General features: G+C 40.6%; 2 protein-coding genes across 2 annotated transcripts in view; one reads left to right on the top strand and one right to left on the bottom strand.

Moving 5' to 3' along the window:
- IARS2 (isoleucyl-tRNA synthetase 2, mitochondrial) overlaps nt 1-10,618 on the top strand; it is a 47,741-nt gene extending 37,123 nt beyond the window's left edge. The window contains exons 17-23 of the mRNA XM_040263256.1: nt 1,100-1,225; nt 1,841-1,972; nt 2,785-2,891; nt 4,029-4,174; nt 5,306-5,496; nt 9,173-9,317; nt 10,111-10,618. Of these exons, the coding sequence (XP_040119190.1) occupies nt 1,100-1,225; nt 1,841-1,972; nt 2,785-2,891; nt 4,029-4,174; nt 5,306-5,496; nt 9,173-9,317; nt 10,111-10,253 (990 nt within the window). The 3' untranslated portion in view covers nt 10,254-10,618. The remainder of the gene's footprint in view (nt 1-1,099; nt 1,226-1,840; nt 1,973-2,784; nt 2,892-4,028; nt 4,175-5,305; nt 5,497-9,172; nt 9,318-10,110) is intronic.
- A 224-nt stretch (nt 10,619-10,842) lies between these two features.
- Nucleotides 10,843-25,108, bottom strand: part of RAB3GAP2 (RAB3 GTPase activating non-catalytic protein subunit 2) — a 104,497-nt gene continuing 90,231 nt past the window's right edge. Inside the window, exons 28-35 of the mRNA XM_040263255.1 lie at nt 23,730-23,800; nt 20,396-20,431; nt 19,138-19,212; nt 18,612-18,830; nt 15,196-15,285; nt 14,773-14,994; nt 14,010-14,168; nt 10,843-13,814 (exon numbers count right to left, since the gene is read on the bottom strand). Of these exons, the coding sequence (XP_040119189.1) occupies nt 13,659-13,814; nt 14,010-14,168; nt 14,773-14,994; nt 15,196-15,285; nt 18,612-18,830; nt 19,138-19,212; nt 20,396-20,431; nt 23,730-23,800 (1,028 nt within the window). The 3' untranslated portion in view covers nt 10,843-13,658. The remainder of the gene's footprint in view (nt 13,815-14,009; nt 14,169-14,772; nt 14,995-15,195; nt 15,286-18,611; nt 18,831-19,137; nt 19,213-20,395; nt 20,432-23,729; nt 23,801-25,108) is intronic.

Raw genomic sequence — 25,108 nt, 5'->3', positions numbered from 1 at the left:
TGGAAGGAAAGTTATAACCATCCTAGATAGCATATTCAAAAGCAGAGACATTACTTTGCCAACAAAGGTCCATCTAGTCAAGGCTATGGTTTTTCCAGTAGTCATGTATGGATGTGAGAGTTGGACTGTGAAGAAAGCTGAGCGCCGAAGAATTGATGCTTTTCAACTGTGGTGTTGGAGAAGACTCTTGAGAGTTCCTTGGACTGCAGGGAGATCCAACTAGTCCATTCTAAAGGAGATCAGTCCTTGGATTTCTTTGGAAGGAATGATGCTAAAGCTGAAACTCCAATACTTTGGCCACCTCATGCAAAGAGTTGACTCATTGGAAAAGACTCTGATGCTGGGAGGGATTGTGGGCAGGAGGAGAAGGGGACGACAGAGGATGAGATGGCTGGATGGCATCACCGACTCGATGGATGTGAGTCTGAGTGAACTCTGGGAGTTGGTGATGGACAGGGAGGCCTGGCGTGCTACGATTCATGGGGTTGCAGAGTCAGACACGACTGAGCGACTGAACTGAGAAACAGTATGAGAAAAAAATGAGGCAGCAACTTTCATTCTTGGAAATTATACACTTTAAAGCAAGTCATTAAAGAATATCAAATCTGGGGCTGCTGGTAATTTTGTTTATTTTGGAGTTGCTTTCAGAAAAGATACTGCTTATCTGTTCTTTAACCCTGTTGGCTTTTAACTGCCCTCCTAGAGTCCAGTAATCACATCTCTTGGTCAGAATACCTTAAGCATACTGGAGAAAGCACCCCTCGCCCTCCACCCCCGGCCACTCCCCCATCAGAGGGGCATCCAGGGCAATACTCTTTCTTACTGCCCACCTGCCATGGTAGCTGTTTACAGATATCTCAGGGAAGACATTGAACCAGGCTGCAGGCCATACTCCCCCTTTTTCCACTTCCGTTGTGTTTTTAGATGCAGCCTTATCTCTGAAATTGTTAGCTTATTTCATTACAGTACAGGTACATTTTATGATCATGTTGTATTCAAGCATTTCAGAATAAGAGTCTTACCTAAAACATCTGTTCACCAAATTGTCATCAAAAGCTATTTATTTATTGGTATGTTTTTTTTTCCCCTCAATGAAAAGGATCACAGCAAAGAGCCCCCCTATGGTGCTGATGTGCTTCGCTGGTGGGTTGCCGAGTCCAACGTCTTCACTGAAGTCTCAATTAGTCCATCTTTACTGAATGCTGCCAGAGACGACATTAGCAAGGTCAGGATCATGCCTTTTTCTGTTCCTTACTATTCCTGAATGAAAAGTTTACTGAGTCCTTGTTAAAATAATGAGGCGCATTTTGTTAGCACTTGCACAACTGAATGAAAATGAGTTCTGCACATGTTGTGAGCTTTAAAAAATAACGTATGTTAATTTATTTGTTTAGAAATATAAGTGGTAATGTTAACATTTTTATATACTGTCTTTTTAATATTATGATGTGTAATTACACTAATTTTAATATACTTTCTGTGTGCTCAATGACCATTCACATTTATTCCATTTATTTTTACCTACACAACGTTCTCATCTACACTGATGAACTGGGCCACTGATAGGTGATTTGCCCTAAAATTTTAAAGAAATATAAAGAAAACTCAAGTTTTTTTTAATATATTACAATGGTGGTTTCTATAACTGGGCCTTTGAAATGAAATGGTGTTTTTTTGCACTTAAATAGTCTTATTTAAAAGGAATGATATAAAAATAAAGTATTCCATTAGGAAGGTAACATGAGTTGGATAAAAATTGCAGAAAAATAAAACAATTTCAGTAACAATTGAAGGACTCATATTTTTTGACTGCATATTTCTTTTTTCTCAATGTTTATAGCTTAGGAATACACTCCGCTTTCTTTTGGGAAATGTGGCTGGTTTCAACCCAGAAACAGATTCCATCCCTGTCAACAGCATGTATGTCATAGACCAGTACATGTTGCACTTACTGCAGGATTTGGCAAACAAGGTGAGTGAGCATTAAGACGCTTTTGGAGGTAACATAGTTGTGTGTTGAAATCTGGGTTGCATGCTGAGTGGAACCAACTTTGTTAGAAACAGTAACTAAAGCACTGAGGAAAGTTATACTTCATCAGTTCTACATATTCCTAGGTTGGCTAGGTATGAAGTCTTAAAATTCTTCTGGTTTCTCAAAAAAGACGAGAGTAGTGCCTGGTGGCAAAAGTAGGCCAGGCTTCTCTTCAGACCACATTTTCCTCTGAAAATCAGCTCCATGTATAAGAAGGAATAAAGTTGAGATGTACTTTTATTTGTCTGCAGATGTATAGAAATACCCATCTCAAAAGTACAGCAGTAACTGAAATGACAGTTCTTATGTGTCTTATAAAAGACTCTCATATATAAACACAAGTAATTTGTATTTTCTCAAAAATTGGAATTGCTTTCACTTAACTCAGAGTCGTACATATAGACTTTTGCCCAGTTTTATTTATTTTTTTGCATAAATGAGGGAACATTGGTAATTTTTACCCTTTGCTGTTTTAGAATAGTGCCGTTTCATCACTTAAAACTTGATCTTTTCATTTGATGCCTGTTCTTTTGTAGAGTCCAGAGTAAATTATTCTGTTTTTTCTGAGGATAGTAGCCTTTCATATCCAGAAATGACGTTTCAAAGATCCTTTAATGCTCTCGCATTTTTCCTGTTTTGTGTCTGTCTGCCTTTGAAACATATTTTTGAAAAGGAACATATTCTGCTCATGACGACTTGCATTTTTATTTGCTTACCCCAGCTTCCAAATTTATTTTGGTTTTGTTCCCTAGATTAATGATTCATATAAGCAGTATGACTTTGGAAAGGTTGTTCGGCTGTTACAAGCATTTTATACCAGGGAACTCTCCAATTTTTATTTCAGCATAATCAAAGACAGGTATGTATGACTGAACATTCATATGCTTAATAAACAGTGCTTGACTGTCTACTCTGCTTGGCAAATGTTGGAAAGCAGAGGCCAGCAGTGGGGGTCCTGGGCCATTATTAAGAAGTTGGATTCTTGAGTCAAGTCTGATTGGGCAGTTTCATCCTGCTGCTTGCTAGTTTTATGAGCTGAGGCAACTTATCTTATAATCTCAGTTTCTTTATTCATAAAATGGTGATGATAATACCTGTCTCAGAAAGCGGAAATGAAAAGATACCATATGAAGAGCACACTCAGTGCTGTGTTTGACAAAGCAAGTCCTCAGTAAGTAGTAGCTGTGACTGTGAGGGCATGACACAGTGCTTATTCTCAGGAGTTTGCTGGCCTTTAGCCGGGAGAAATATTCCGGTAATTCTTAATATCATAACATCATATAACATCAGTGATGCCCTTTTAGAGGCAGGCTGCATGCTGTCCTCCTGTTTTGCTCCTGTAGTAACTCAGCTAGTGTGAAGTGCCAGGCCTACTCATCAGCACTTCAGGGACCTTCTACTGAGATTACAAATCCCAGTCCTTCCCTTGACGTCCTGATAGGTCATAAGGGTGGGGTGCCTGCATGCTTGCTAAGTCGCTCAGTCGTGTCCGACCCTTTGTGACCCCAGGGACTGTCGGCCACCAGGCTCCTCTGTCCATGGGGACCCTCCAGGCAAGAATACTGGAGTGGGTTGCCATGCCCTCCTCCAGAGGATCGTCTCAACCCAGGGATCAAACCTGGGTCTCCTGCATTGCAGGCAGATTATTTTACCACCTGAGCCCCCAGAGAAGCCTGTAGGACTGGGCACTCGAATCGTAAATACCATCAACTGACTTACTCATTTCCCTTTCACTGAGTTGTCTAGATTCTAGCTATTATCGATCTGTAAGACAGAATTGGACATAGCATAGCTTTGAGTTTTTGAGGAGGTGAGCACACCTGGAAGGAGTCAAGTGGAATAGAGGATTTAGTCAGAAGAGCTGTATGATGGGATATTTTATCCTTTAATTAGAAGACAGTTAGAGCCATAGGCTGCTCAGCCTGAGGCCGGTCCCACTTTGGCAGTGATTGTGTATGGCATGTTGTCAACTGCTCAATAAGTTGTTCTTGTCCAGGCTTTATTGTGAAAATGCAGATGATCCCAAACGACGCTCTTGTCAGACTGCATTAGCTGAAATTTTGGATGTAATGGTTCGTTCTTTTGCTCCCATTCTTCCTCACTTGGCTGAAGAGGTATTCCAGCACATACCCTATATTAAAGGTAAGAAATACTGATTTGTTCTCTGAGTGAGAAAGACCCTGGCTGAGGGTGCAGCTTCTCCTTTTATCTGCTTCAAGTAAGAGGCACATACTCATCTATTAATCCAGTAATTATTAACTGTGTAGTTTCTGCATCTCATCTGTGTGTAGAGAAGTAGGATGAATTTCAGCATGTCTTTCAAGCCACTTTAAAATGCTTTCTGAAATATATTAGCAGCTTGACTATACTGAGAAATCACTTTTTCTTATATACCTTTATAAATGTCAGAAATATATTTTAGGTTTTACTAAAAGTATAGTGCCTGCTAGTGAATATTTTTCTAGTCTTTTTTCTGTCTGATTACATTAAACTTACAGAAAATTAGAAATTTTACAGTGAGGATGTCACTCATGATGTTACATATAACCCAGAGACATCTACTGTAATATTGGGATATTTCTATTTTAGTTTCTTCTAGGCATCTTTTGAGATCTTACTGTATATCTTGCCCTTTTTTACATTTCCAAATGTTGATGTAAATATTTGGTAAGCATTTAGGATGCCAACAAAGGTCTTATAGTCAAAGCTATGGTCTTTCCAGTAGTCATGTATAGATGTGAGACCTGGACCATAAAGAAGGCTGAGCGCTGAAGAATTGATGGTTTTGAACTGTGGTGTTAAGAGAAGACTCTTGAGAGTCCCTTGGGCTGCAAGGAGATCAAACCAATCAATCCTAAAGGCAGTCAGCCCTGACTATTCATTGGAAGGACTGATTCTGAAGCTGAAACTCCCAATATTTTGGCCACCCGATGCAAAGAACTGACTCACTGGAAAACACCCTGATGCTGGGAAAGATGGAAGGCAGTAGGGAAGGGGACGACAGAGGATGAGATGGTTGGATGGCATCACCGACTCAATGGATGTGAGTTTGAGCAAGCTCCAGGAGTTGGTGAAGGACAGGCAAGCCTGGCATGCTGCCGTCTATGGGGTCACAAAGAGTCAGACATGGTGTAGCAACTGAACAACAACCATCCTAAATATTAACCACAAATAAAAATCCTTATTTCCCATGAATAGTAAATGTGTGGTGGTTTGAGTTTTATATACAGTTTAAATATATATATAAATTGGTTTAACTTTTTTTTCTTTAAGAACCCAAGAGTGTTTTTCGTACTGGGTGGATTAAAACCAGTTCTATCTGGAAGAAACCTGGACTGGAAGAAGCCATAGAAAGTGCATGTGCAATGAGAGATTCATTTCTGGGAAGCATTCCTGGCAAAAATGCAGCTGAGTATGAGGTGATCATTGTGATCGAGCCTGGGCTGCTTTTTGAGATCATGGAGGTGAGTCGCAGTTTGTTCCTTTTGAAATGGCGTTCATATCAAAGTGCTCCACGTAAAATCTGGTTTCAGAAGATGTCGATGTAAATCAGTTCAGTCGCTCAGTCGTGTCCGACTCTTTGCGACCCAATGAATCGCAGCACGCCAGGCTTCCCTGTCCATCACCAACTCCCGGAGTTTACCCAAACTCATGTCCATCGAGTCGGTGATGCCATCCAGCCGTCTCATCTTCTGTCGTCCCCTTCTCCTCCTGCCCCCAATCCCTCCCAGCATCAGGGTCTTTTCCAGTGAGTCAACTCTTTGCATGAGATGGCCAAAGTATTGGAGTTTCAGCTTCAGCATCATTCCTTCCAAAGAACACCCAGGACTGATCTCCTTTAGAATGGACTGGTTGGATCTCCTTGCAGTCCAAGGGACTCTCAAGAGTCTTCTCCAACACCACAGCTCAAAAGCATTAATTCTTTGGCGCTCAGCTTTCTTCACAGTCCAACTTTCAGATCCATACGTGACCACTGGAAAAACTATAGCCTTGACTAGACGGACTTTTGTTGGCAAAGTAATGTCTCTGCTTTTTAATATGCTATCTAGGTTGGTCATAACTTTCCTTCCAAGGAATAAGTGTCTTTTAATTTCATGGCTGCAGTCACCATCTGCAGTGATTTTGGAGCCCAAAAATATAAAGTCTGACACTTTTTCCAGTGTTTCCCCATCTATTTCCCATGAGGTAATGGGACCAGATGGCATGATCTTCGTTTTCTGATTGTTGAGCTTTAAGCCAACTTTTTCACTCTCCTCTTTCACTTTCATCAAGAGGCTTTTTAGTTCCTCTTCACTTTCTGCCATAAGGGTGGTGTCATCTGCATATTTGAGGTTATTGATGTTTCTCCCGGCAGTCTTGATTTCAGCTTGTGCTTCTTCCAGCCCAGCGTTTCTCATGATGTACTCAGCGTATAAGTTAAATAAGCAGGGCGACAATATACAGTCTTGATGTACTCCTTTTCCTATTTGGAACCAGTCTGTTGTTCCATGTCCAGTTCTAACTGTTGCTTCCTGACCTGCATATAGGTTTCTCAAGAGGCAGGTCAGGTGGTCTGGTATTCCTATTTCTTTCAGAATTTTCCACAATTTATTGTGATCCGCACAGTCAAAGGCTTTGACCTAGTCAGTAAGGCAGAAATAGATGTTTTTCTGGAACTCTCTTGCTTTTTCCATGACCCAGCGGATGTTGGCAATTTGATCTCTGGTTCCTCTGCCTTTTCTAAAACCAACTTGAACATCTGGAAGTTCACAGTTCACGTATTGCTGAAGCCTGGCTTGGAGAATTTTGAGCATTACTTTACTAGCATGTGAGATGAGTGCAACTGTGCGGTAGTTTGAGCATTCTTTTGCATTGCCTTTCTTTTTATTGGAATGAAAACTGACCTTTTCCAGTCCTGTGGCCCCTGGTGAGTTTTTCAAATTTGCTGGCACATTGAGTGCAGCACTTTGACAGCATCATCTTTCAGGATTTGAAATAGCTCAACTGGAATTCCATCACCTCCACTAGCTTTGTTCGTAGTGATGCTTCCTAAGACCCGCTTGACTTCACATTCCAGGATATCTGGCTCTAGGTGAGTGATCTCACCATCGTGATTATCTGGGTCGTGAAGATCTTTTTTGTACAGTTCTGTGTATTCTTGCCATCTCCTCTTAATATCTTCTGCTTCTGTTAGGTCCATACGATTTCTGTCCTTTATCGAGCCCATCTTTGCATGAAATGTTCCCTTGGTATCTAATTTTCTTGAAGAGATCTCTAGTCTTTCCCATTCTGTTGTTTTCCTCTCCTGCATTGATCACTAAGGAAGGCTTTATCTCTCCTTGCTATTCTTTGAAACTCTGCATTCAAATGGGTATCTTTCCTTTTCTCCTTTGCTTTTCGCTTCTCTTCTTTTCACAGCTATTTGTAAGGCCTCCTCAGACAGCCATTTTGCTTTTTTGCATTTCTTTTCCGTGGAGATGTTCTTGATAGTACATATAAAAAAAATTATAAATTAGGATTTATGTCTTCTAATCCTAATATTAATCACTGATTCTTTGTTTCCAACCTCTGTATGTTTCCTTTTTCTTCTCATAAAACATGTACTCTGTTGCTACTTATATTTTATAGGTTGGGACAGGAAGGTGTAATAAAGTTCTATTTGAAACATGAGCCCTCAGGGCTAGTTAGACAACAGGCAGCACCTGGCAGTAATATCTGAATACACAAAAATTGGGAATTTTGTGTTACAGGTCTGGTTTTCTGAGAATTTTATCCATCTGGACAAGATTCAAAACAAAAAAAATTTTTTTCATCTTTCACTCATGAGTTCTGAAGAAAATTCATTTGCACCAGCAAATTTACCATGTGATCTCAAAGCATTCATCTTATTTTTTATTTTCAAAAGGGCCATCAAAAGTTTCCCCTTGAGATCTTAGGGGTTGATTGACCAGATTGATTTAGAGCCTAACATACTGACTCAAGATTTTTTTTTAGTTTTAATGTTTGAGAAGAAAACTTAGTTTTGTGACTTATGTTTTGACATTTGACTGGTATCATAGTCTACTAAAAAAGGACCATCTCAACTGGTTGGAAGTTCAATCTAAATTTTTAATAATGTAATTAGATTGATTAAGATTCAAGGCTTGAAATAGCTAGTAGGTATAAGATGGTTGCTCAGGTAACAGAAGTTTGATAAGATGTTGACGTTTAAAATTTACAAGTTGGGAAGCTCATGATTGCCATTTTTTGAGCCAGGAAGCTGAGGCCTGTTGAAGCTGTGGCTTGGCTGAGGCTGCCCAGCCTGGTACTGAGCTTTCCTACTGCATATCATGTTTCCTTGGACTTCATTAGTTCTGAGTAGTAAGCTGAAAACAGTACACCTTGATTGGATCGTTGATACTTGAAAAAAATAATTCAGGATTTAAAAAAAAGTGAATGTGTTTTCCACTAGCTGTCTGATGGAGTCTTGGATCTATCAGTTATTAATGGTGTAAATGCAATCTCTTTAAAGCGCCAATTTTCTCATAAGTTGTTTTTTCCCCCCCCCCCCCCTAAGGGATTTTGTATTACTTAGCTCACATACTTAAAAGATCAGAATTAAAATGAAAAATGTACAAAAGTGCATATCATATATCCCAATTCAGTGTGCTTCAGAAGAGTTCTGAGCATTATTCAGGCTGCCACCATTGGTCTACAACTAAAAGCAGATCCTTGTTGAGATAGTATCTTAACCCCTCTCCTTCTGTAGGAAGCATTGGATACAGGGGTAAAGTGCGGGCTTTGAGGCTGACAGACCTGGGCTGGAATTGCAGTGCACCACTTACTGGTTGGGAACCTCCCTGAGCAAATTTCCTCATTTATAAAATGGGGATTAAAAAATGCTGTTGCTGTTTTGTGACAGTTACAGATAATGGGTGGACATTTAGCATCTAGCAAAGTGAAGTGCCTGGCATAGAGTTGTATTCTCAATGGATACTATTGATTAGGAGTTTTTAGTTAAAAGCTTTCATACTAGTAAGATTTGATTTATATAATAGTATTAGCTCAGGAGGTGGTGGTCGCAAAAGAGTTCCTCACCAAACATAAGAACTTGCAGTGTCTTTTTATAACCTTTATGGTAACAATTAATTTAGATAGTAACTTTCAAATACTTATGCCCAGATGCTACAAGCAGAGGAGACTTCCAGTACCTCTCAGTTGAATGAATTAATGATGGCGTCCCAGACAACGCTGCTTTCTCAGGAACCGCGAGGAATAAGTGAGGATGTAACTGAGCTTAAAGGGACATTTCTAATCAATTTAGAAGGTAAGGAGATGAGAATGATACTACCAGGTAACAATGGTATGTGGACAACTGAACAATAAAAGCAAACCTTTTGTAGGCATTTGTTTGATTTGGGGATTTTTGTCATCTTACTTCATTCTCATTGATGGAATTGAAAGCTGAGTAACGTTAACACAACAACATGAGTATATCTTAGGAACAGTGATGCTCTCTATGTATTTCATAGTAGCTTTTAGGCACCAGCAAGAGGTGGGAGACTAATTTATAGCCATCAGTTTAAATTTGAGGCCTGGCAGCACTGATCATGTAGTAGACTCGTATTAATCTGCTTTCTGGAATGTTAATTTATACTCTCTGTGCAATGACTAGAAAATGATTTATTTTCTGTCTGAGGTCTATTCATTATGGACAATTTTTTATTTCCTTTTGTCCAAACCCAAGAAATTTAATGTGGGGGCACTGCTCATTGTCCCTCGAATTTGCCTCTTTTAAAATTCTTAATTAAGAATGTAGCTGGCGAGGAGAGGCAGTGTAATTAGCAGAAATGGACACAGATAAAGAGCAAACAGGCATGCTCTGCCTGATACAGAACTCCCATGACCTGTGGAAAAATCAGCCTCTCAGACTCCTCCTCTCTCCCGGTCATCAGATTGTGTGAGCCTACCATCTTGGCTGTTTATGTACAAATGTGTAAGGGAAGCAGTATTTCCCAAGGCAGGGAGGAAGCTCTGAAAAGGGGGCACCTGGAGAAATACAGAGATGCACAAGTCCAGTGGCCTGTAAGGAATACTCTCCACGTGTTTTTCTTCCATAGGTGGTGATATTCGTGAAGAGTCTTCATACAAAGTAATTGTCATGCCAACTACCAAGGAAAAATGCCCTCGCTGTTGGAAGTACACGGCTGAGTCATCAGACACACTGTGTCCCCGATGTGCAGAAGTTGTGAAAGCGAAGTAGGACCTCAGTGTGTGTTGACAGCTTTCTGAGCAAGAACTTCCTGACAGGACTCAGTAGGGGTCTAGATGGACTGTTTACAGTACTGGAGAGAAATCCAAGATTTAGGTAATGAGTGGAAGAGTAAATGGTTGAGGATGACAGTCAAAGTCAGAGCTCCAAGTGTTTTTCTGTAACTAGATAAACAGTAATGTGTATATATACATATGGAAACATATACATATGCAGGTGGGTCCATAATGGACTTAACTCAGAATGCGTGCCTACAAATGTGCTGAACGGAAAATGTTTTATATTTTATAAATCTTCTTCACTCAGTATTTAAGTTCTGTAACGTCTAAAAATAAAGGCACCTGGAAAATTACTGACTGGTGGTGGTACAAAAGTTGTGAATATCAAGTAAAAAAAAATGTGTTCTGAACACGAATAGTGCAGGGGTCGTCACTTAAGAGACGAAGAGAGTAATTTCATTCTGCCTTAACAGCAAACATCAACCTTTTCAGAACAGCTAGTTCTTTGGGCTGCACATCAGACAAAGTCACCAAATATGTCTCATGTAAGAGGGGAAAAACACATTAATACTATATAAATGTTAAGGAAACAACATGAAAGCTGAAAATTTATTTCACTAATATACATAAGTTCACAACAATGAACAGACACAGAAAATAGCAGTATATACAGAATCTGACTACTTACAATACATTACAATAGACAGTAGGGCATTTTATAAACAATTCCATATAGGATTAAAATCTTTCCAGGGATGGTTAATTCTATTTAGCAGAAATATAACAAATCCATTCCTATGAGGGTGAGGGAGGGCTTTCACTGTTGCTATAGAGTACTTTTAAAAATATCTGCCTAAGTGAAATGAACCACAGTAACTGCTAAGAGAACTGATTCCATGTATGCTTAGTATTATTAAATGAGTCTTCTGTGATTTTAAATTGTAATCATTTTTTTTAAGAAAGCTATTTAAATTTAACTGTTTACTTTGACCCTAGTTGAATTTTTATAACAAAGGTGAAACTCTTCTCCATGCCTCATTTTTCTTTTTACAAAAGTAGGATGTATTTAGAAGCCTGGTACTGTTATTTCTCCCCATCTGCATTTATCTTGTATATTCTAGTTCTACATCTAAACACAACTTGTTATGCAGAAGTTATGATTATTTGAACCCTTTTGATTTCCTTTGCATTTACAACAGAATTGAACAAGGTACAGAATGCTTACTTAATGATAACAAGGAAATGTATATGGGGATGGGAGTATATCTAAGAAAAAGTTACTCACTGGTAGATTGGCTGTGCACCAATAACTGCAGTAAGTGCAATGTACTTGTTTCAGAAACTGCCTGTTCTGTATGAAACCTAATTCCGTTCTTTGTGGCTCTTCGTGGTTACAGACTGTATACACAGGTATTTGTTTTCCTTTCCTCTGCCAGATTTATTTTAAAAGCCCTTAACGAAACAGTGAAATATTTAACTGCTTTTCTTAACCATGCAACTGAGAATTCAATTTTAAAATTCTCTCAATGGCAAATTTTAGGATTATAAATCGAACTAGAGACTCAGTGATTTGTTATGGTCCTAGGAGCCATATTTCAGCTTATTAATATATTCTCAACAATCCCAAAATTTGATTGTGTGTCCTATCAGAGTAAGTTCAACCAGTTTTATTATCTAAAATGCTTGTTAGATACCCCCCAAAGTGATAATGGAATCAGAGTGAGTAATTTACTCTTTAAAAATGCCTGTAATTCCAAGTTTCTTTGCCCAGCCTCCAAGGTTCATAACTACTTTCAGAGTATCTAGACAAGTCACTGAAAGAACTCATCTTTTAGAGTGCATGTAACAAGTGACTACAGAACGCCTGATACTCAGAAATCACATGAATGTGTCTGGATGAGGTACCAGCGATCCCAGCAGAGGCTGAGGGGCTGGACCGGCTGGAGGCCTTTTTTAGTGTTAACTGCTGCAGAGCGTATGCCTTGGTCAGACACATGGGCCTTCACCCCAAACACTCAAGGCACCTGAAAAATTAATCTCTCACGATTTAAAATGAAACAGTAATTACCAGGTTTAAGACAGTACTTATTTGAATGTGATCTCTCTGTTAAAAAGAATTTACATTGGGATATTCTCAGACATCAGACTTTTCCTTTATATTCCTGAAAACAACGCCTCAAATTTGCACAATTCCAAGAGCTGGCTTCCTGAGGAAGTGAAGAAACAAACTTTTGTATCACAATGAGTTGCTACGTGTAACAACTGTGAACCCAGGACATGTCAACAATTGCCCAGTATGGCTACATTCCAAAGATTTATCTAGATAAATACTTGGTATTTGTACAGCTCAAAGTACTTTTTTTTTTTTACAGTTTTGGTTAATTTGGTTTTAATCAACAAATGATTATTCAGCACTTGGACTGCTCTAGGCACTGTAAGGTACAAAATTAGTTGTATTCATCCTCTCAAGCCAGCAGTGAGGTAGGTTTGCTAAGCTGTAGTATCATCATTAAGCATTTTCTATACTGTTCCTAAGAACAGGTAACATGACCATATCCCAGAAACAGACATTTCTAAACACCTGTAGGAAAAATAAAGTTGGATTTAAATTTTTAGCATCTTTGCCCTTTTTTTAAACATAAGTTTTACAAGATAATACATTTTTACAGTTACCTGATGTGGATACAATTTTGAATCTTGGCAAAAAGCAAATCTTAACTTGCATTATAATTAATTTTGCTGGGTTAGATTGCATCTCAGATTCTGTTTTGGCAAGTGCAATAGGTTAAGGGTTCTACTTAGTGTCCATTCTGATGAATATGATGGTCTTGAACCCATTATTCCTCCTTTGATGGCACCAGCATAACCTCCTCTGGGAAAGAAGCCTGTCAGCATCCAGAACTCCAGGGGGCAGTCCCCCAGGATGGGATTAAGCATGATAACAAAAGCATTTTCCCAACATTTATTAAAACAGAGTGAGATAGTTCTCTCATTTTACTGATGGGGACTACACATGAACACATTTAAATTTAATTACAATAACATTTTGAGTATGAAATATAGAATCTTATAAGAACATAATCTGTAAATTATAACCAGTTTTAAATAGCAAATTTGGACAATAAAGCTACTTAAGTGCTTAAATCAAAAACAGGAAAACGGCTTCAAGAGAAATTGATAGTATAACTGATACCTGTTTATATTTTATTGTCAGTATTAACCAAAGGTGGAATTTAGCCAAGACTGCACTTTTTAAAAGTAATGTGTATTTTTATTTACTTTACAAAAGAAAAAAACATACTCCCTCCGTAAAATTCCAGATCTTATTGTGTAAAATAACCATGCACTAGTTCATATTAGAGTCACACAATTTGAGACTGTTTGCAGGAGATAAGTGTCATAAAGGAGGAAGAGATATGGCTTCCACAGCTTCAGTGAGGTGTAAGGCTAAACTATATTGCCCATGGTTTTCTGGTAAAAGCTCAATGACTTTATTTACTAGTTTAGCTGTTGTTGCAATGGGCACTTCTGTGTTCTGAAGATCCTGGGGGTTCTGCAAATGGGACACAAAAATAACCCATCAGTTACATACAACTAAGTAATTGCTACTTAAGAGTTAGCAGGAGAGTAATTTCCCAATAAAAATGCTTTTGTTCAGAATTAAGAAAATTGCATTTTCCTCCACTATTAAAAATGCATAAGAGAAAAGCTCCAGTGGCCGTCTGCCTCCCTCACACCCGGCACTCACCATGGCCTTCAGCCAGGTGCACAGCGTGGGGGGCAGCCTGGCGAGCAGCTCCAGCCCCTCCCTCGTCTGCGTGCGGAGCACAGCGTGCGCCAGCCGCTGCCCGATCACCACCAGCAGCTGCGAGGCCAGGACCTCTCTGTCCTGAACCTGGAGGATGGCCTGCAGGGAGGAGCGTGGACAAACGTTTGGACTTCATATTATTTCTGCCTCTGGCAAGGTTCCCAGTTTTCTTGAGTGGCTGGCTCCTTCCTGTCCTTGGGGCTCAGCTCAGAAGTCACCCCTGATCATCCTATTCTACTTCTGCTTATTCACATGATCTTAGTGATTTTCTTCACAGCATTTACCACTCAATCCAGAATTGAGCGTGCTTCTCAGCTCCCATAAGTAGACTGCATTTGGAGGAAGGCACCCTGTCTGTTTACTGCTCTGTCCCTTTGCATAAAACAGGTCTGACACACTGTATGAGTTATACTAAACACTGGCCACAAACAGGAATTTGATTAGTTTCTATTAAAAAATTCTTTTTTGGCCAAGCCCTGTGGGGCATCCGGGATCTTAGTTCCCTCACCAGGGATGGAATCCAGGCCATCAGCAATCAAAGTGCAGGGTGGTTACACTGGATTGCCAGGGAATTCCCTAGTTACTTATTTTAATCCTGTTCTACTATTGTGCCTAGGAGTTGTAACAAAGGAAGGGAAAACAAACTTTACTGGCAACTATCAGTTTTACAACTTGAGCCCCAACGACACTCATAGGCTGTTACCTCCTCTCCCAGGTGGTCAGCTCCGTAGTTGTAGAGTTCCCCCACGTAATGCCTCCTGACAACATCTTCACTGACTTGAAGGTGATGGGCCAAGTCCACGGCCAGCACTGGCCAGTCCTGGTCTTTACCAAAAGGGGCGGTTGCTGCCTCTTCCATGGAGTCTCTGTCTTTTGCGACCGTGTGTCGGGCCTGGACAGCTGCACTGACGACTTTCAGTAAGAACTTGAAGGTGGAGAAACAGATACAGCAACATCCTGTTAGTATTTTCATTTAAAAAATATGCAATTCCAAGTAACTTGGCTTTTCTGTCATTTAGAGTAGTTTTTCCATTACAATTAGTTATCAAAAAATGACACATAATTGAAAGAGAAACTAGTTCTCAAAAATACCTTAGAGCTGGTCATCGCAATAGCTGTAATTTACCTGTTGTCGTACAGAAATAAAATTTGGATCCATTTCCCCACTAGGTAATAACTGAATTGAAGTTAAGTCTTTGAAAAATGCATTTTTCCCCTAAAGAAAAAGAAGAGACCAAGAAAACTGATGAGTATGGACTGTTATGGGGTGGGGGATGGTATAAAGAATAACTCATATACCCATGGCCAATTCAGGTTGATGTATAGCAAAAACCATCACAATACTGTAAAGTAATTATCCTCCAATTTAAAAAATTTAAAAAAAAAAAAGAACTCATGATTTGACTTTGTCTTTGAACACTAACACTTCAGAATTCTGTTCTTTTGATTTTCGTAAGCATTATGGTGAGAGCAGCCTTAAGAGTGAACCCCAGGGGTGCCCTCCTCCTGGTACCCATGCCCTGTGTAATTCCACTCCCCTGAGTTGGGGCTGGTGAGCAGGGTTGGCAGAGAGGACAGCCTGACACTTTCAAGATCAGGTGACACAGGGCTGTGGCTTCTGCCCTAGAAGCTCCTGTTCACTCTCACTTGCTTTGAGGGCAGCCACCTGGGACCTACCCTGTGCAGTCACCCATGAGAGGAGAACTGAGTCCTGCCAATCCTCATGTAAGCCTCTGAGTGGATTTTGATCCCCACTCTTGTAGAGTCCTGGCTGACACACCAGCTGCAGACACACAAGAGACCTTGAGCCAAAGCCACCTGCACTAGGGGAACACAGATCGGGACTCAAAAATGACACCACATTTGCTGATTTCAGCCACTGAGTTTGGGGATCATTTGTATGTAATGGGGCTTCCCTGGTGGCTCAGATGGTAAAGAATCTGCCTGTTAAGTAATAATCGATAACATAGTAGGTACTTTGAATCCTCTTAAAGACACTTGTTGAACTGTTTAAAAGCACCTGTTTAAGAGAACAGAGCCAAAAAGGAATATCAGAAAATATGGTTTCAGAAGTTCTCAGGAAGGAAATGCAACACAGAGCAAAGAGGACTGGCCGGTGAGTTGCAAGATCTGGGCTCCAAGCCCACTCCTTGCACCCAAGTCATCTTGAACAAAGGATCCCACCATTCTAGGCTGCTGTTTTTTCAGGTCATGCCAGATATCACCTAAGGTACTTTCTAGACCTGACCTGTGATCACAGGTTATCTGGAGGGACTGCCAAGAAGCCATTCATCCTTTGGTGATGGAACATGCCAGACTTCTGAGGGCAACCTGCTCCCTCTGAACATCAGCTTTCGAGAGTTTCCCCATGCACTCACGCACAGTCATTACTCTGCAGTTTCTACCTGGAGGTCTTAGATATTGGGGTCTGCTCTACAGAAGGGCCTCCGGGATGGGGAGTATGTGTGCATCTATTATTTACTCTCTTCCAGACACTGCTGAGCACCTGGTGTTGAGTACGTCATTTAACCCTCAGGACAACCAGGAGTCATGACTCTCAGGCTAGGAGAACTGAAACAACTCCACCAGTAAATGCAAAGGTGGGAGGGATTCTGTGTCACCTGCCACAGCACACTGCTTTGGGATTTGCACGTGAGTCACACAGCTGGCCCAGGCCATTCAAGCACAATCTGGGCTGAGATTAGCATCACCACCATGCCTGTCCAATGCTGGATGTGATCTCGTTTTGAAAAGTCCCTTTTTGAGGGGAGTACTGAGCTAGACACTTTGCTTTTGTTCTTTTTTTAATCAAATTTTAAAGTACTTGTTAGAAATGAATTTCTTAAAATACACTATTTCTGCTTATATTTACTCTCAAACTCAACATGTCCAGAACCCTTCTAAATGGGCTTCCTTTAAATGGCATGTCCAGTGCCCCAAACTTGAAATTGGGTTGAATTTTCATCCTCTCTCCTTCACCCTGCACTAGTCTGTCATGAGGTGGCTGATTCCTCAAAATCCTTCCATGACCTTTATTATTTCTTCCCAGGCCACATGGTCACCAACTCCTGATTCCCACTGGCTTTTCCAAGAGGCTTGATTTCCTTGATTTCCACTGGCTTCTCTACTCACCACCTCCCCCCGTCCCTTCTGCAGACCTCTGCCACGTAACTTCTCTTTATCATCTCCTTAATTATGAATGTACCAAACATTTATCGGGTTCCTATTATGTACCTGGCATGGCACACAGACACGAGGACATGGCCAAGAGGTGGTCAGTTCAGGAAATGTAGACAAAGACTCTGAAGGGGAGGTGACACTTAAGTGATAAGTGAGTAACAAACAGGAACTGACCATATGGAACAGCTGGCTGTGAAAATGGAACAACACAGCAAGACAAGAGGTGAGAAAAACGCCTGCCTTCTCCTAGGGGTTGAAGTGGTGAGCAGTGGCTAGAGCACTGTGTGTGAGGAATGGCCAAGGGGGAGGAGAGGTAAGTCAGAGGGTGGGGAAGCCGCCTTCTCGGCTCCATGTCTCCACAGTGGCAGGAAACAGTAATAACATGGTTAGTAACAGTAGTTGTAACAAGAACAGCAGGTCTCTGCTCTCCCCCTGCACTCACTGCTCCCCACACGCTCGGTGCCTTTGGGAGGAGGAACTGGGCTCGGGCAGCACCCTGCTTTCCCCCTTCTTGCGGGCGGCAGTCCTCCTGCAGGGGCTCCTGTCCTCTGCTCCCAGCACCAGGAGCCCGAGGGGTCTCCAGTGGTGGTCTGGCTGCACAGAGTGAGACCACCACTATGGACACAAGCCCGGGTGGAGAAGCCAGGCAAGGCTGTGTCTTATGTCCCGGCATGAACCTAGTATGACCGAATCTGAATTTGGGAAGGAAGGTCTGGCAGCAGGGACTGCATAGAGGGAAGCTGGAAGCTGCTGGACCAGCCCAGGGGAGACAATGAGGCCTGACCCTGGGCCACAGTGACAGAGAAGGGTAGGCGAGAGGGGACGTGAGGAAGAACCGACAGGGATGAGCTCACGGTGGCTCTGGGACCTGAGGAAGGGGACTGAGCTAGATGTTTCCCAGGCTACTAGTTTCTGCCACATCACAGACGGTGGCATCACTCACCAGCTGACCCAGCCAGTGAACTTGGGGGAACAGCAAGTGTAGGTCAAGGGTGGGTAGGGGCGGGGATAGATATTTCAGGAAGGAGGTATGTGCAGCCCACCACACAGGCTGAGAGAGGCATTCAGGAGAAACACATGCCCCAAACCCTGGGAACAGGTCAGGCCTGAAGACACACAAGAGGGAGAAAAGGAACTTATTGAAGACGAATGATGGGTGGAGACGGCTGAGAGGGCAGAACCCTGGGACACCAATATTTCAGGTAAATCCCCAGAACAGGGAGCCTGACAAGGAATAGAGGACCAAGACCCCCACAATAAATAATCCTATACAAGACACAAAAGACCGAGTGACTTCTCTCTGGTAAGACAGTCCTGCTAGACCCTCAGCTCTGAGAGGATCCCAGGTGCTCTGAGAATTACCTTACTGTCAAAAAGAGAGAGTGGCTTCACGGTCTTGAGAGAGAACCTCATGATGGCGTACAGGATGGCGCACAGGATGGAATGGTGTTCCACCAGCGGGTAGTGGATGTGCTTCTGATCCAGAGCCAGCTCCACGATGGAGACTGGGCCTTCCACGGTCAGCCAGGCATCCTCCGTGTCCAAGACAGGCACCTGCATTTCATCCCGGCTGACGTCTGCCTGGGTGTTTTGAGAAGGGAGAGCTATGTTCAGAATCGGAGAAATAATGGTTTGCCAATATCTTAATGAGCTTCTTACCAGCAGCAAAGTAGAAACTCGTATTTTTCCCCATCCCTCAAGTTATAATTAAAAAAAAAAAAAAACTAATACTAATAAGAAACGTCACTATTTTTTAGGCTTAAGTCAAAACTTCAAAGAGAATAAATGAAAAACAAGCTCTTTTTATATAGTTCTTTCTGAAGTCCAGCGACTTTCAAAATATTTGACATCTTAGAGACAGTTCAGCATAAAAATACCACCCTTCTACCTCCATTAAAGTCTGAAGAAGATCCCAGCAGCAGCCGAGGAAGGAAGTCATTGCTGTGTCGCTCATCCCCACATCCTGTTTGTAAGAAGGGACATCATTAGTTCTAGGAGGAAAACTGGTAGGCTTTAATCAGAAAAATAAATAGAACATACGCATCTAGCTAACTGCCTTTCCCCCCTGAACAGACAGGTAAGAACTGGAAGTCAAGGCACTCGCACATTTTAATCTCTGTCTGTAGATTCAGCAGATCTTAAAATCGGGCTTTTAAAAAACATGGTTCTACTCTCAATTTTTAAAAACTGAGTATCTTTCTGTATTGGAAAGAGGCGGTGTTGTCAGTCAGCCACAGATGGGTTGTGTCTGGCTTGCTTAGGCATCTGCTGGCCAAACAATCATGGTGTGTGTGCAGTAAGTCACACAAGACAGGCCAATCTGGAAAGTTCCAAGACAATAGCCTGGTCTGTTTTCAGAGCATCTTTCAGGGACTGAACTGAACCCTCCGAACTAAAGTAAGATCCCCTAGCTGGTGAACTCAACACCAGACTGATGCTGTGGGCAATGGATCTTTCCTGAAGGGGCCTGTCCAAGGGGCCACTGTGCTCACATGAGGTCTTAAAACCAACGGCCACAAATCCCTGACATCCCTAAGTAATTCATCCTTAATTTACACACATATTAACAATAGTCACAAAGCCACACTCAAAGCATACAGACAAATTCTTCAACAATGGAGATTTTTCAGGACTAAGGGCCTATAAAGGCTGGATTCCTGTGTCCTAGTATTTCTTAAGATATTTGTAATAATATTTCAAAGTTTTGAGCAACGCTAGCATTACTAATCACTGACCTCAAATATAAACCCCTGTATCCATGGATTGAAACATCATTTAAGACTGTACAATAGCTATTACATAAAGGTAGATCAAGTTCACTACTCATATGAATCCACTTCAGTTATACATTTCTAATTTGAAAGACAGCAATTTTTTTTTGTGGACCTCCTATCCACAGTCCAAAGTTGAAGACATCTTGGCAAACTTAGTTTAAACATACTATTTGATGATGTGGAAAGGTAAATTAAAATTGGCCACAGGTCATAACCAGTTTCCTTATTAATACAGTGTTCTCTTTACATTTTTCTTATCTCTCACTACATCATCAAAATGGTAAAAGGCAAAGTTCACCCCCACAGTTAATAAGGTACTATATAAAGTGCAGAATTAACAACTATTCATCTAGTTAAGGGAGATTCACTTACCCTTCGGCATAATCTATCTTTTGGTGCTTTTCCAACCTAAGACAAGAGGACACAAAATGCTGCATTTAATTAGTAATTTAAATCAAAAGGCATTAAACTATGGTATAGAAAGTAAAAAGTAACCAAATTTTAAAAATATACATCCAGCTATAAATAAATGCAGTACTAGTATCATCAATTAAATGTTGGTATATCAATAACCTCAGATATGCAGATGACACCACCCTTATGGCAGAAATTGAAGAGGAGCTAAAAAGCCTTTTGATAAGAGGAGAGCGAAAAAGTTGGCTTAAAGTTCAACATTCAGAAAACAAAGATCATGGCATCCGGTCCCATCACTTCATGGGAAATAGATGGGGAAACAGTGGAAACAGTGTCAGACTTTATTTTTTTGGGCTCCAAAATCACTGCAGATGGTGACTGCAGCCATGAAATTAAAAGACGCTTACTCCTTGGAAGAAAAGTTATGACCAACCTAGATAGTATATTCAAAAGCAGAGACATTACTTTGCCAACTAAGGTCCGTCTAGTCAAGGCTATGGTTTTTCCTGTGGTCATGTATGGATGTGAGAGTTGGAGACTGTGAAGAAGGCTGAGCGCCAAAGAACTGATGCTTTTGAACTGTGGTGTTGGAGAAGACTCTTGAGAGTCCCTTGGACTGCAAGGAGATCCAACTAGTCCATTCTGAAGGAGATCAACCCTGGGATTTCTTTGGAAGGAATGATGCTAAAGCTGAAACTCCAGTACTCTGGCCACCTCATGCAAAGAGTTGACTCATTGGAAAAGACTCTGATGTTGGGAGGGATTGGGGGCAGGAGGAGAAGGGGATGACCGAGGATGAGATGGCTGGATGGCATCACTGACTCGATGGATGTGAGTCTGAGTGAAGTCCGGGAGATGGTGATGGACAGGGAGGCCTGGCGTGCTGCGATTCATGGGGTCGCAAAGCGTCGGACACAACTGAGTGACTGAACCAAACTGTACTAATTTGTAGCATAAAACAATCAATTCTGTGGTGGAACTTAAAAATATATATATATTATGAAAATATATTACACTAGGCTCACAAATCATTCTTTTCAAAAATACTTATTTTTGAACTATTAAATAAGAAAAACCCCAAAGATCAGGTTCCCAATTTCCATAATCAAACTGTGTTGCCTTAAAACCTATTTAGAACCAAACTGAAGGCTACAAATAAGGAGCAGCTAAAAATTCTGCTTGTTCATAATGATACACAGTACTTTTAAGAGGTCAGAAAGAAGGAATAACCATCTAGAGCAGACAGAAGCTATATTCCTGGCTCAGAAAAATTAGCTGATGTTCTTATTCCATAAGTAATTCCTAAGATCCTACTGTACACTTTATACGGGGTAATAAGTGGAAGATAAAGTTCTGCCCTTCAAGAATATTATGTGATAAGAAAATTTACAGGAAACTAAAAATGAAAGGACAAAGGCCTCTTCACCTCATTACCTCTCACTGTGATTACTTCAACGGCCTTCAAAACAACCCCGTTCAGCCCACCCCAATTGCAACATATTTCACCCTGCTGCCAGAATCATCTTTTAAGATGCAAATCTGATCATATCATTCTTCTGCTTAAAACTGCTCCAAGTCTCCAAGATAAAAATAACAGCTACCGTTCACTGTGCCCTCACCGACTGTGCCAGGCCCTCTGCTAAATAGCTGACATACACTAGAAAACCCCAGATCCATAGCCCACAGAGGAGGTTTTCCATGGTCCACTTCCTGCTCCTGTATCTAGCTTGACCTTCAACCAATGAAAGCTACTTGCAGCTCTCCAAATCCTAGATGCCATCTCCCACCTCCAGGGCTTTTTGTGGAAACATTTTATTCTCACCCTCTTTTTTTACTGATTCATACATATACTCATCCTCCAAAACCAGCCCAGAAGCCTTCCCTTGTCATTCACACTCCTGAGTTCTAAAAGCACCCTATCGTCTGTTTACCATCCTTCCGATGGTGGGTTGAGGGTGGGGCTGTGACTTTATTCTCTGCAACCACAGAACCTGGCACCGTCCTTGGCACATAAGAGATACTCATAATAAATATCTATTGAATGAATGATTATAAATTCTCTGCTTCCTGGTTTAGGACTGCTAAATCCAACTCAAGTTGTGAGGGTCAGAAGGGACAATTGTGATAGAATGCTGAACATCTGCACAGCTTAATACATGGAAAAGGCTTTGCATTATCAGTCTCTCAAGACGGTGGTCAGAGGTGAAACAGCAACAGTACACAGGCCAAAAGGAGTGAATTTCAAGAAATAAGCAGGTAAACGGCCAAGGAAGATGCGTGCACAGGGAAGAACAGTTAGATTTAACTAAAAAAAAAAAAAAAAAAATGTTACCAGTGATGTCAAAGCGTTTTCTACAGAAGTTGTGGCCTATAGTGGGTCTGAGCTGTAGTGCTCTTTATGGTTTAGGAATGTCTGTCACTGTACATTTAAAAGCACATGCTGTCATTATAGTGGCAGCTCTCCCAACATCCACTTAGCTGCTGCTGGGGTAACCTACATTCTCCACTGGCCTCCGAGGCACGCTGCCACTCAGCTTGAGGCCCAGAGGCTCCACTCTAGTACACCAGCAGCTTCTGCTCCCACTGGCTGAGTTACAGGCTTACCTTTTATATCTGTTCCCAAATCTACCTATGCTGGTTGTACATATTCTAAGTCTGTAATTTAATTAAATAACTAATAAAATACGAATGAGGAAAACAAGGGAGTTCTTTACATGAATACTGTGTAGACTGCTTTTAAAAGATTTATGGAGGACAGCAGCTCACTCCAAGGTCTATTGGATTAGATACAGAGAAACAACTATGAAGAGTAGGGGATAATTACAAAAATCCTAAGATTTTATACTCATGGCATCATTGTTTTAAAGAGACAGGATTTAGAAATCACAGGCAATATATCATGGATGAGGTTAATGTAGAAAAACCTCAGTAAAACTGTAATCGACCCTATTTAGAGAAAATATCTTGGCCCTACATCCCACGATCAATGAGAAATTGCGCATTTATATGTTTTAATTTAAAATAAAATGCAAATCCTTGCTTGAATTCACCACTGGTCCTAATCACCTGGGTTAAGAGGCTTTTACAGGATATTGCTTTCTTTCAAGGATTTGGGCTCTTCAAGTCACCAAAATGCCAGGACAACTGAGCATAAATAAAATGCAATTATCACATTAAAAAAATAGTCTAATAAGGCCCAGTGTAAATAATCTTTCTTATATCAGTCAATTATTAACAGAGCCAAATAAACAAGAAGTCAGTATAGGAAATTTCAAATTTAAAATGACCTTACCTTATCCATCAAGTATGTAGCGGCAGAAAACCTTTTGACTAAGAATGTGTTCCACATCATCAGCGCAATGCCTGGATAGCAAGTGAAGTAAGGCAGTAAGCAGAATGCTTATATATCTTCTCTTTCACCATATATAGCAAACTGTTTTCTTCATTAAGTTTATAAAACTACCTGTGTTATTTAGGTAAGTAATTCTTATATCTTATGTAATATTTATAAAATAAATAAAAACCTTTATCATCTATAAAAATCACAACTGGGCTTTGTGAGAGGATATCTAAATGGCCAATAAGCCTAAGAAAAGACGGTGTCACTAGTTATAAGAGAAAAAGAGATTAGAACTACACAAAGATATCATTACTCGACCAACAGAAAGGCTAAAATTTTTTAATATGACAACACCAAGTGTGACTGAGGATGTGGAAACAATGGGGCTGCTCACACACTGCTGGTGGGATCACCACCAGGAAAACCCCTTGGAAAACTGCTTGGCCCGTATCTACCTAAGCTACGTAGGCCTACCGTGTGACCCAGCAAGTCCTCTGCAGAAACAGTCACAAAAATATGTACAAGAGAGTCGACAGCCAAACAATGGGAACAACCCTAAAGGATTTTTCTTATATGTGACCACTAAATAAAGCAATATGCAAAAAAAGTATTAAAAAGCAAAACAAAATACAAAAAAAAAATATTTAAAAAGAACTCAACCATACAAAAAAATCTGGGCTTTACATGTCCATAAACTGTGGCACTGATACTAGAATTTCTGCAATAGCTGTCAGTTAGGCAGCATAAACATGACATTTCACATATTGCCTTATTACCTACAAAGCTGCTTCTGTAACTAGGAGTGAGGTTATGCAGAAGCCAGGAAACTTACTCAATGTACAAATTGGGTAAAGTGTGTTTTTCTTTTTTTAATTGAAGTAAAGTTAATTTATAATGCTGTGTTAGTTTCAAGTGTACAACAGTGATTCAGATATATACACACACACACACACATCTATGTGTATATATACAAATACACACCCCACTCATATTTACATATATATATTCTTTTCCAGATTCTTTTCCCTTACAGGATGTTACAAAATATTGAGTATAGTTCCTTGTGCTATACAGTAGGTCCTTGTTGGTTATCTATTTTATATGTAGTAGTGTGGTAGTATGTTAATCCCAAACTCCTAATTTATTCCTCCCATGACAAACTGGGTAAAATTCTAACTTGAATACTAGCCTGTGATCAATGGTAACTTAATTTTATCAGTAAGGATAAATCCTCTAGAGACCGTATTTTCCAAACGAGCCACTTTAAATCCTTTTTCCCTCCTTGGAAGAAAGTTAAGAGTAAAGAGATGAATATACAAAATAAATTACAA

This window comes from Oryx dammah, unplaced genomic scaffold (assembly GCF_014754425.2).
Source record: "Oryx dammah isolate SB20612 unplaced genomic scaffold, SCBI_Odam_1.1 HiC_scaffold_21, whole genome shotgun sequence".
Lineage (NCBI taxonomy): Eukaryota > Metazoa > Chordata > Mammalia > Artiodactyla > Bovidae > Oryx > Oryx dammah.
This window is presented reverse-complemented; position numbering and strand designations above follow the sequence as displayed.